Genomic DNA, 12,868 nt, shown 5'->3' on the forward strand with positions numbered 1-12,868 from the left:
TTCGTCCTACCAGTGTAGTGCATGAGGGACCTCTTTAGGTCTAGCGTGTAGAGGGCTCACTCCGCTACTGAATGCTTTCGTCCTACCAGTGTAGTGCATGAGGGACCTCTTTAGGTCTAGCGTGTAGAGGGCTCACTTCGCTACTGAATCTGGGTGTGCAAAGAACACAGGGAGTTCAATTGTTTGGTTGAGGTAGAAAGGAGAGACTACCATAGTCAGAAACTTTGGGTTAGCTCTAAGGACTACCCTGTCCGCGTGTACCCTGGAAAGGCACCCTTAAAACTAGAGCACTTTGATCTCACCAACACTCCTGATGGAAGTGACTGCGACCTAAGCTCTGCTTGCCAAGACAGAAAATTGGAGAGGGCAATTCAAATGGGGGCCAATAAGCCTAATGAGGACTGCATTGAGGTTCCGGGATGGGGCTGGTGGTAACCTAGGGGATAATCCTTTTTAAGAACTTCCGAAAAGGCTTTAATGGCATGACTCTGACTAATGAAGTGTGTTCCCTGTTCTGTGCGTATGCTGCCACTGCAGCCAAATGTAAACCAATGGGAGTTTAAGCCAGGCCTATGCATAGCAAACATGTCCTGAAATGCTGGCTTGAGGGGATCAATGTGTTTGGGTAGACAGTAGTGGACAAACCTATTCTACTTTGCTGCATAGCAAGCTGGAGTAGTGGGATGGCGACCCTCAATGAGGATGAGCATACACTCAACAGGAGAGACCAAGCTGTGCCCTGGTATTGAATGAGAAGATCCAGCTGGTTGAGGAGCTTCTTGTGGGGGACCACAGACAACTCAAGAAGAGTTGTAAAGCACAGTTGCCTGGTCCATGAGGAGCCACCAGGGAGAAGGAGATCTGCCGTAGACTAACACGTAGGGAAGAAGTGGGAGAGGCAGAAAAGCACAGGTCACTTCAACCATAGTGCATTGCTCATTTACCGTGGGTGCGGAAACCCGGAGGCGAAGCGTGGACATTATCCCACCCCCATCCCCTCCCAACACTGGAAGTACAGGACCAGGACTTGGTGGTGTTATGCTCCAACTAGCTGACTTGTTGCTGCATACTCCTAAGCAGGTCTGCAAAGCTATCATCCAATTCCAGAGGGTATTCCTCACGCAGATGTACTCTGTGGTGGATCCCCCAACGACTAATGCTCTGCACTGGCGCTCAGATCTGGGGAGACGGCGTGCCCCTGTTTCTAAAGAAAATACATGGCAGTCGTGTCTGTATGTAGGAGGCAGAAGAAAGATTTTCGAGCCAGTTTGGCTGCCAGTAGCTCCTCATACCATTGCAAATGCACCCCAGCCCGTGTGAGAGGCATCCTTGGTGATGGACACTTGGGGAACCAGGTCTAGGAAGGGCCTGCCCTGCAGCAGGTTGCTGCTGTTCCACCACTGCAGAGAGTGATTGGTGCTGCCCAAACCAGCACCAGATCGTCCCATAGATCCTCCGCTTGTGATCATTGTGCCACCAGGAACTCTTCTCGTAGCAGACATGTGTAATCGAGTGTAAAGAACGAGGATGATGCAGGAGGCCATCATGATGAGAAGGCACACAACCTTTTTTGACTTCTAGCTGGCGAATTGACTGAAAAAGGCAGCAGGAGATGGACGGCTTGCACCCATGTGTCTTGAGGCAAGGTATTCTGTGTAACAGGCGTAAGTAACAATTAATGAATGAAGCGATCTCGGAGGTGGGGCGGGCAAGCAGTGCTGTGGGAGGAGGTTTGGGATAGATGGCATAGGGAGATTAAATAAGGGCAATGAAGTGCAAAACAAACAAAGACGAACAGTGGCCTCGGGCGGGGAGGGGGCTGGCGAGTAGTGTTGTGGGAGGGAGGAGTGGGGGACACAGGGAGATTAAGGGATGGCAGGGGCCTGCAAGCTGTGTTGTGGGAAGGATGAGAGATAGAATGGTGAGATTAAGGGACGGCAAATGGACCAGAGTATCAAGCACCAGTAAATATAACACTTAACGAGCAGAGGCAGGCCAACCAAAGAGTGCCCTCAAAGTATAACTAATATAAAGAGTAAGAACACATGTAACTGAGGGGCCACATGGTAGGATGCTATATTTCAAAAGGAGGGACAACTAAGTGTTCACCAATAAAAAGCTGGCATTTCTAAAAACAAAGAGGAACCAACAAAAAAGATGGGCATTTGTTTAAGCCCATGTCCTAAATACAGCATGTCTCAAAGAGATAGCGCATACGCTGCCTAGGCAAGACAAACTGTTTCATGTGAATGGGAGCGAAAGACTCGAGGCCCCGACGATGCCATGCAGCATCAAGAGAGCCTCGGCTATGCATGTTAGTCTCGGGAAGAAAACAATTTAAAAATGGAGTTGGTGCCCAAGTGAATTACCAGGCAGCATCACTATACTTCGAGACTTGAAATACCTCTTTGAAGAAAAAAAACATACATAACCGAACCCAACACTAGATGGCAGGAGTATGCAGAGCTTGTGTATCTACAGCTACACGTCACAAATATTACATGTACAGGTTTGTTACTTTTTCTAGATCTACAATAATTTGTGCAAAACCAAGTAAAGTGTCTTGATTAGTTTAAATCCTATTAGAATCTTTGCTTCAACCAAACTTGAGAATTACAACAAAAAAACAATCTTTCTGATTTCTTAACTGCTGAATGTGTACAGTTAATTTACAGGCATTTACATTTTGTTGTGTTACAAACGAAATTACATCATACAGTGTTTCCTTTCACACACCTGCACCCCAGCAAGATTGTCACAATTCAGTTTTCTTTTCTTTCTCTGCAAAGTGAAAGGAGTTTGTACCCATCAATCCACATGTTCAAAAAGCAGCAATTTGTCAGAAGACCGACTGACATTTGACCTCTGTCTGAAGAGCAGCAAGTGTGAAAATAAATACAGAATTTAAAAGACTATTATGCACGTGCAAGCGGGTTATATGAACTGCAAAAGACACCTGGCCAAGACAGGCGTGGCTGCTGCAGGTGTGGAGACAGCTTCCGCATCCATGCCTTTGCCATATCTAACTAGAGCAATTAAACATTTAATCTGCCTTTGTACTTCTTGGCAGATAATTCGAATTGGTCATCTTTTGCTTCATCACAAAAAGAACCCCTGCTTACTTTTTGAAAAAGTGCCCGTTAACTTCAAACTGCTGCCGTAGCATAACTTTGCCTTTGTATTCTATTATGAGGGCATCCAATGCCAGGTCACGGGCTGCTCGGAGTATCTTGCGATGCTTCTGTACTCTGGTCACTCTTCCCAGCTGCAACTGACAAGAAACAATAAATGACTGATGCACTAGGTATGAACACAGTATCCAAGATTAAACAACGCCAGGACAGGCTGCAGCAAATACCAAACTACAGGATTAACCTACAGTATAAGACCCAATAGGAAATCCACGAGTGAATGGAACTGATTGGTTACAAATTGTTTCACTAGTGCACAGCAGGGGGAAGGCAAGCCCCCCCACCAAAAAAAACAGTTACTTACCTTTAACCAGAATTTAACAGCTTTCAGCCATAAAAAATCCCACAAACTGGGATTGTGCTTGGGGTTGCATCTCATTCACTAACACTTTGAATCTTAAAAGTTATGAATGCAGAACTGCTGGTAAACCATCTTAAAGACAGCGAGTCTCAACTATGAAAATCCTCTGAGAGAAACCAACACCGTTTCTGCTAGCTAGATCAAAGATTTCTTCCCCAGATTCTTCCAGTGCAACCATCTTCTACACAATCTTACAGCATCTTTAGAAAAGCAAGGAAACTCATAAAGGAAAACCTGATAGAACTACGTCGTAATCGGTAATTTCTAAAATGACAAGAGTTTATTCCTTACATCATCCATACATAGGCCATATCTGAAGGAGATGTGAAGAGTGACAAGTAGAACCTCATTCTCACAGCCAGTACTAACAGGGAATCAAAGGGCTGGTTGGTTCCTACAAAACATTTTTTAGAGCCAATTCTAGTCCCCTCTAAGTCTTAGTGTCTCATTAATGCAGGATAGGAAAAAGAAACTGCCAGTAAAAAAAAAAAAAAAATCAAAAGTAAGAAAAACGGGCAGGGGAAGGGGGGGGGGGGGGGTGGGGGGTGGGGCGGGGCAGGTCTAGGAAGATTTCAATGTTTCAGTAAGAGATGTTTTCTGGTGAGGAACCAAATTAAAGTTTTTTAGCTGGATGATCGTTGGGTTCTTCACCTATGTCTATGTGGCAAATCGAATATGCTACTTACCAGTATGCATCTGTTCTTGGCATGTAGGGCTGCTGACATTCATATCTGTGCATAGATCGCCACCTAGTGTTGGGTCCGGATGATCGCACATTGTTGTCCTGGAAGAGTCTTTAAAGTATCACGAGATAGGTGGCTCCTCCCCTGGACTACAGTGCGCATGGGCATCGACTCCATCTTCAGATTGTTTTTCGCCATTGTGGCCAAGATGGAGTGAAACTATGTGAATGATGACCATGCTAGAAGTATGTGTGAATGCTACAGGCGCCGGGGAGGAGGGCGGGCGATATGAATGTCAGCAGGCCCTACATGCCAAGAACAGATGCGTGCTGAATTCATATCTGTGCATAGAATACATAGCAGTCCCTCCATTAACGACGGCCGCCCGTGCCAGCTGCAGCAGTTTGGAAAAGTGTTTTTAGAACAGCCTGCCCTAAAGCTGCCTGCTGTTTGGAGTGCACATCAACACAGTAATGTTTTGTAAATGGGTGCGTGGTAGACCATGTGGCTGCTCTACATAGGTCTTCCAAAGGAATATTTCCAAGAAAAGCCATGGAGGCCCCCAACTTGCGGGTGGAGTGGGCCCGTGGTGGAATGGTGAGAGTGCGCTTGGCTTTCCGATAGCAGATCTGAATACATTTAACGATCCACCTGGCTATACCAGCCTTGGAAATGGGGTTACCTTTGTGTTGTGGCGCAAAGGCAACAAAGAGTTGTTTAGTCTTCCTAAAATCTTTGGTCCCATCAATGTAGTACATTAGGGCCCTTTTGACGTCAAGTGTGTGGAGCATTCTCTCCGCAAGTGACTCTAGATTTTGGAAGAACACAGGTAGTTCTATAGTCTGGTTGATATGGAACGGAGATACTACTTGAGGAAGGAATTTAGGGTTAGTGCGAAGCACCACCCTGTTAGAATGAATCTGAATAAATGGCTGGCAAGCAGGCCACTGGGTTGTGGGAGCAAAGCTCCTGGACTTTAGCTCAGGGCAAATGGGGAAACAAATTTGCACCAAAGGTGCACCCTCAGCGGGAATAGGGCAGCAGGGTGAAGGGTGCTGTTTCGACATTGGGTGCCCTCTTTCCAATGGAGAACCTCCGGTTTGCAACAGCGCTGCAGGCAGGGAGATGAAGGTCTTCTGGGTGTGACCGCCACTTCGAGAGGTAAGTTGTGAAGTTAGGGGTTGGCTAAGCACCGTCATTTTGGGCACACAAGGCAGTGGGGAGTCATGTGCAGGGGTGTCTTTTGAGGTCAGATCTTCTTACCAGCTCTCGGTCAGGGTTAGGGGGGCCCTCTGGATTTAGGTTTCAGCTGGAGGCAGGTCAGGGGTTGCGGGATTTCGGGTCAGGATCGCCAAGGTGACCACCTCGTGGTGTTTGCCCACTCTAGCTCGGCCCGTGGACGGCGGGTGCAGAGTAGGGCGGATTCACGGTGAGGTCAGGCACGTGCTCGTATGCCAAGTCTCCCACCAAGAAGGCCAAGGACACTGACATGGTTGCAGGTGAACAAATCTGGTGTTCACGGGAGACAAAGTCTTTGTGCTTGAAGGCAGGCAGGTCCTTCGAGGTTTGAGGTTGCTGGCTGCATTACACACAGGATTTTCGCAGGAGCAGGTTCGAGGGGGGAGACCGACCGGTAGGGCTGGGGCCAAGTCAGTGGGTGTCTTCCTCTTGTGCATTTTTCAATAAATTCCACACTGGAATCGGTGTAGGTTTAATGTGCTGGGAAGTTTGATACCAAACCTCTCATTTTTCAGTGTAGCCATGATCGGTGCTGTGGAGTTTGTAATGACAACCTCCCAGCACCATATACTCTTAATGGCAGCACTGCACTTACAATGCCTAAGAAAAGACTTAGACACTGTAAGGGGACAGGGCTCATGCACCTGTACCCTCACCATTGGTATAGTGCACCCAGCTAAATGGGTGACTGCAGTGGGCTGTAGGCATGGCACACAGATGTGTGCCATGTCGACTCTCCACTTTGTTCTGCACCAAAACATGCAGCCTGCAAAGGCAGTGTGTATGTGTAAAAGTACAGGGCCTCTAAGGGTGGCACATTAAGTGCTGCAGCCCTTAGAGGTCTTCCCTGGTCACAGTGCTCTGGGTACCTGTGGTAACTTTTACCAGGGGCTGACCTATGGCTAGAGATGCCAATTGGGTTTAAGCTTCAATTTATTTATTTTATTTATTTATTTATTTGTGTGTTTTGTAAAGCGCACAGCTGCCCCAACGAGGCGTCCCGGCGCTGGTAAAACTTGGAGACAGTGAGGGTAGGAAAAAGAGGATAACCTTATGCAGTTTTAGAGAAAGAACACAGGCCCTGGGCATCTGATAAGCAGGAGCCCAGGGCACAAAGTACATCAGCAATTCAGCAAAAAGTGGGGGCATCCATGCAGAAAGAGGGCATTTTCTCACAGATAGTGGTCTTGCAGCTGACCTTTGGTGTAGAGTCTCAGAAATGACTGAGGACGTTGCCTGGTATATCAATATTAAATTTATGTGCCCCTCTAGCCAACACTTGGCAGGAGAGTTCCTTGAGGGTGGTCTCTCTTTGACGAGTGCGTGGAGGAGGACCACATAGGAAAGCTATGTCTTGGTGGTGTACGATGCCTCTGTGTCGGTGTCCTTGGCATTCTTGGTGGGAGACGGGGCATACAAGCACGTTCCTGACCTCTGGAAAAAAATTTAAGAGGGAGTTCTACAGCCTTTGCCACCCAAGCAAGAGTAAACGGTGGAGAGGACTGGAGTAGTCCAGAGGTAGCTTTACTTTGGCAGTGGAAGGATTCTGCCAGTGATGTACTGGTGACAATTATCAGGGACACCCTTGCACAGAAGCTTTGGAAGGGGGGCCTCTTGTAATGAGCTACGCCACGTCGTCTGGGTGTCCTGCAGAATCGCATTCGGTGCCCTCTTGTCAGGAGACGACAAAAAGTAACCGCTCAACAACGACAGTGGCACCTGTGTTGACGATCTTGATGTGGATCCTATTCCTTTAGACGATGAACGTCTCTTCGACGTTGAATGCTTGGACGTAGAGCACCTTGGAGATAACGGTGCTAGTGGAGAGCAGTGTCCTGTCGACCCCGACCAGAGTGAGTGCCTAGACGTCGAGCAATGCTGTACCTGTGGCACACCTTCAGTCGAAGTTTAGCAAAGCTGTGAAGACGTTGACGGAGCCTACATTTTCAACCTCTGGCTTGGTGTCACCAACGGAGACAGGTGCTTCGAGGTCTTGTGATGCCCGAACAACGTGAATGGAGACAGCTATCTAGATGTTCTTTGTTGGGATGGCGTCAATGAGGACCGGGACATCGACGTTAAACACCCCTGGATTGACGTCAACAGAGAACTTAGTTTCAACGTTAAGCGTCTCCGTATTGGCGATAACAGAGACAGACTACTCGACGTTCACCATCACCGAGTTGAAGTCAACAGAGTATGTTGGTCTGAGGCAGATGGCCATCTGTCTTGTGTCGACAGTAAATGCCGACGATCTATCAACAAAGAAGGCTTTCAACACCATAGACCGTGGTGGCAAGATCGCTGCTGGAGGCATTTTTGAAGCGGAGCCCAATGCTGAAGAACAGACAGGGATGTTACTTCTAGAGGTAGATTTGGTTCTCCTTTTCTTATGCTACCAGCGAGATCTTTCTCTGGATGCAGTCCACGTTTATCTCCCCAAGAAACCATACAGGCGGGTACTCTCTCTATCCTTGGGTGCGCGCCTGGAATGGTTCTTACAATGCGGTCAGGTCTCAGGAACATGCATCTCAGGGAGACAGAATACAAAGAGAATGGGTATATGTTTTAGCCTTCTTTTTGCGACAAGAAGGGCAAGGATCAAACAGCGACGTCATCCTTTGGCGGTAAAAAATCCATATTCTGACAGAAAATGGTAGCTCCTCACTCCAAAAGGTGTAAGACGTAGAGTGAAAAGGAACTAACAAGGTTTTAAGAAACTTTGACAAAAAAGCAAGAGCTGAAACTCCAGGGTTCTGACTCATTGGAGTCGGAAAGAACAATTGACTGACTGTCACCCCTCAGGCATGATGGGAGGCTAGGGGTCATGGCTTCCTTAAAGGCAGTGAGTAAGTTCTTTCATTTTCTATGCTGTAGTGTTTTTCCAATGCTGCCTTATGGGCTAAATTCCTGTCCTATTACGTGCAGTTCATATGAGTGTCTCTTTGCTTTCCTGTTTTTAATTCCTGTGAGTATGTAAGAGAATTAAAAACAGAATATGTGTTTATTGATGGAAATTCAATGGGGAGGAGCAAGAGAATATATAAATTTGTTATGTACTTCGGGGTCCCCGCACATGGGCTGGAATCATCAGTGCTTATGACTATTGATGAGGATTCCCCTGGCAGAGAAAACAATTTCACCAAACCATTCACAATCGAAAGTTAATTTAATTCAGAAGACACGGAAGAGGTGAGCATGGATATGTCACAGATTAAAATAGTCCGGTATGGCACGAATGATAATCACACAAGTTTTTTTTTATAAGCAGCAGCGCGTGGCAGAGAAACAAATCTGGAATAAAGTGTTGTGTAGAATGAAGAAAACAAAACAAACAGGAGAACTGATGTAGCATTTGTGTGGTCCAAAATAAACCACCATTCTACCAAACGGCTGCCCTCTCGTACCTGCATCTGGGAGCCCACAACAGTGTTACTGGAGATCTGCTCTGTTTTCCTGAAGGCCTCCAAGGCCGCAGCCTTCCGGATGGATTCTTTGGTGGCTCTGATGTGCCGTTCCAGTAGATTCTGCATATCTGAGCTGTATTGGTTCGCAAAGGCTTCTTCATACTGATCCGTCCACAGACGGATCCGGTTCTCCCAGCCCTCCGTTGTGTTCTCATCCAGAGGCACAGTTTCCGTGGGAGAGTTCTGTAATAAAAAGCAAGGTGTGAATAACATTCTATCACTTCTTTCTTCACAAATACCAAATTGACGTGGTTTTACCGGTCTAACGAGGTACAAAAATACTGATGAGAAACCAGTGCTTCCAGCACCTAGCTCTTGGCACCAGATGTCTCCAACAAATTAAACCGGACAATTTGCTCTGTACGGTTTGTTTTCTTATGTAGGAACAAAATTCATACGCCGTGAATAGCTTATGGTGCAGTATTTCCTTCACTTGGGATGCTGAGCTGAAGTTAGTGTGCATTTGCACATGGGTATCTTAGAGCCTTAAGAATAACCTGTTTATGAGAAAATGAACATGACCTGCTATTTAGAACTGCTGTTTCTACCGATAAACAGTCTTAGACCTTTATCTATTTCAAATGGTCTGAGTAATTTAATTACTGTTTTAAGCATCCATTTGACAAATGATGACATTATTAGAAAGTGACGTAATGTCAAATGATGAAGTGGTGGTTCTGGTTTTTGGTTTGAATCATCTGACTGGCATTCTTCTTTAATTTTACCAATATTTCATTTGATTTATGCCGCATGTTTTGCTTAATAATTTTTGTTGATTCTAGAACACAGATTTAATGTTTGTGTGTCTTTTAGACAGGCATTTTGAAATGTCATAATTTATCAAATGGATGCTTCAAATTAACAGTAATTAAATTACTCAGACCATTCGAATTAGATAAATGTCTAAGACTGTTTATTGGTAGAAACAGCAGTTCTAAATAGCAGGTCAGGTTCATTTTCTCATAAAAAGTTTATAAGGTCCCACCTAACCCTAGTAGGACCAAACCCCCCTTGTAAACAAATACGAATAACCTGGAATTGTTTATTAGCAAGTATGGCCACAAAAGAGTGCTGTGTGAAGGCATGTATTGATGGCCAAGTGGATGCACTGCAAAGGTCGTGTACGGAGAGGGATAAATTGCGCAATAGCACTCATGACCTTCCGGACCTTGTGTAGCTGAAGGTATGATTCCTGTAATACAGTTGCTTATAGTTGCGTACTCTGCAGAGTGAGGTAGTGGCAATCAGGAATGTAGTCCTCATTGTCAGAAATGTTAGAAAGCCTTGCATGAGTTGTATTAGCAGGTAACTACGTGCCAACCTTGGCGGTGCAATACTCTTTAATCCTTCTAAAATCTTGTCACAGGCATTCAAAATAGGCGCCTCCATGAAGTGCCCCCCTATAGGTGTATCCTTAGAAGCATCCTTACACTAGATCGCAACGCAGTGCCTGTCCACAGCTCAGCTACCTCTCCATTTACCTACTGACTTCAAGATCGCCTTTGGCCGTGTACAGTGCTCTGCCGCCTTTTGACTTGGTTGCGCAATAGAAATACCATATACACACACACACAAATACTTTAAGTGTCCACAGGTGTTCTAGTTTAGGGTTAGGCTATGTTAAAGAAACTTATAAGACAATGATGCAGCATAAACGTGCCTCAGACTAAGATCCTACATAAAGCTACTTGTAGAGAAGTTGTACCTTGTTCATGCCTTCATTTCACAGTGGAGATCTTTGTAAAATAAACAGTTGTGATTGAGAGGGGTTTGGGGATGAGGTGAGCCGTGGGCGGATATATGAATTGACTGACAATAAACAATCTTTGAACATACATATGAAGGAACTAGAAGTAACTAGTAAAGCAGAGAGAACACCAGCTGAGCACAGCAAGAGGACACTGGGGATGTGAAGTCTAGTCAAAGGCAATCAACCATTCAAGATCTACGACATCGAGGTGCAGGAGTGGCAGACGATGTTTAAGTGGGTAATCCGTACGCAGCCACTCTTCACGAGAGGCATAGGGACATACCTGCAGGATGCAGCTCAATCCCTACAATGTACCTTGGCCTTCTTTCCTTTTGGTGCTGCACGTGCCTTCTCCGTACTCTTCTTACGCTTCTTGGGCTTGGTTCTTCGAACCCGGTTGACGGTGAGAGTGATACTTGTGGGTGTGTGCTGTGTTGCCGTGTACAGCACAGTGGAAGGAGACAGTTCTTCATCCCAACTCTCTGTTGCACTGCTTTCCCCACCTGCTAGGTAGCGAAAGAAAGCTTAAGTAAAGGACACCGCTATGCATTATGTTTTCCAGTGTCATCGCCCAATCCACAGACAGCCAAGTTCACAATTCCTAGAACACTCTTCAAACATTTTCAGCTTATTAAACGTCAATTCTTTATTAAGAAACACATAATAAATACAGCAATAAAGAATGGTATGATATATTCCTGAAATAGAGTCAAAGAAAAGATGTGTGAAGGCCAAATAAGACCCACTTTTCCATCCCTAGGTCAGAAGAGAGACCCATTTGAGACAAGAAACTCATCTAAGATGGAAAACCCTTCCAACACTCCCTACTTCACTGTGACTGGGAGATCAATCATACAACCTGTCTGAGACTAAACAGTGCAGGAGACAATGCTCTTTACGCTAGATACAAGATTCCCTCTGCCTCATTCATGAGGCACACCTGGCCTTCACTTCAGAATCCTTCAGTGGTTTATCAGACATGCCATAGATCGGTCGGGCATCCAAAATTAGCTTGGCATCAGTGTGGCTGCCTTTGCTATCACTTTTCAGCCCTCCATTTGACAGCAATGTTGAGTCAACACTGAAGGCGTCCTCATACAGAGCGCCATACAATTCATCATAACAGCAACCTGGACATTCGTGTGACATATTGCTATTTGAAGTTATCACATGCCTCTACAGCACTCCAGTGCCAATCAGAAGCATCTTGCTCCTTGTATACATTCCAAACCTCGAAACAATGTCCTCAATGCTGCTACAGATGTACTGATTGCAGCACAGAAATGCAGGCCCTCACAAGCTCTAACTAAACACAAAGTGGAGGGGACAAAACGAGCTGTTTGTTTTGAAAACACCCCACCGAAAAACATCACCTGAAAAACTGCAGCATGTCAAACAAATACATTTTAAAACCTTCTCAAGTGAAATGATTCCATCAGATTTTAGAACAGTAGCTACTTTAAGATGTTAAGCTATTCTGTTTAGCCACAAACAATTTATACCTGAATAAAATGTTAACATAACTGCACATTCGCTGTGAAAGATACCAAGCACCAGCATAATACACTGTAAGGACTAGTACATAATAAGCCAGAGCAATGGTATACAGTTGCAAGTGTACTCTTTTTAATATAGCATTTTCACCTTTGTTTATGTGGGAGTGCAGACACTGAAGCAACATAGTCTGTCAAAAGGAAAATGTGAAACTGCACATTGACAAAGATTACCAGTAAGGAAGCAACAGCACTGGCTGAACTGTTGCGGAGGACCCCAGCAGGAAGAAAGGGCTGCCCAAATAAGATGGCGAAAAGCAGATCTTGGCAAAACACTCCTTTAAAATGGGTCAACCTCACGGGCAGGGCACAGAGTAACCACTCAACATGAAACCAACATTTAGAGTACAACATACACAATCTTTCTTACCAGAGACATTGTCCTGCTTCCTACGAAGTCGGATCACTTTCCCCCTATTCACGCCCCTGGAAGTCAAAAATAGAAACAAGGAATGTGATTTCCATGTGTGCTCTGTAAACTGATGCAAAAGATGCACTCTGCCCAAGGAATGTTTCAAATCAAAAGTCCAATAAAGAAGAAGTCAGTAGCATGCAACATTTTGCTGATCATGGGTTTTTTCTTGATATGGTAGCAATGGAACAGTGTCTGAAAGGTGCTTTTAC

General features: G+C 45.4%; 1 protein-coding gene across 9 annotated transcripts in view; it reads right to left on the bottom strand.

Moving 5' to 3' along the window:
• SETD5 (SET domain containing 5) overlaps positions 1-12,868 on the bottom strand; it is a 312,866-nt gene that overhangs the window by 147,435 nt on the left and 152,563 nt on the right. For 3 of the 9 annotated variants that reach the window (XM_086939390.1, XM_086939385.1, XM_086939386.1), the window contains 4 exons: positions 12,615-12,670; positions 11,007-11,197; positions 8,882-9,124; positions 3,123-3,271 (listed from right to left, as the gene is read on the bottom strand). In XM_086939390.1, coding sequence (XP_086795516.1) covers positions 3,123-3,271; positions 8,882-9,124; positions 11,007-11,197; positions 12,615-12,670 — 639 coding nt within the window. The remainder of the gene's footprint in view (positions 1-3,122; positions 3,272-8,881; positions 9,125-11,006; positions 11,198-12,614; positions 12,671-12,868) is intronic. The other 6 variants (XM_086939391.1, XM_086939387.1, XM_086939392.1 and 3 more) reach the window with 3 other exon arrangements.

Source organism: Lissotriton vulgaris, chromosome 9, assembly GCF_964263255.1.
Source record: "Lissotriton vulgaris chromosome 9, aLisVul1.2, whole genome shotgun sequence".
NCBI classification, from domain to species: Eukaryota; Metazoa; Chordata; class Amphibia; order Caudata; family Salamandridae; genus Lissotriton; species Lissotriton vulgaris.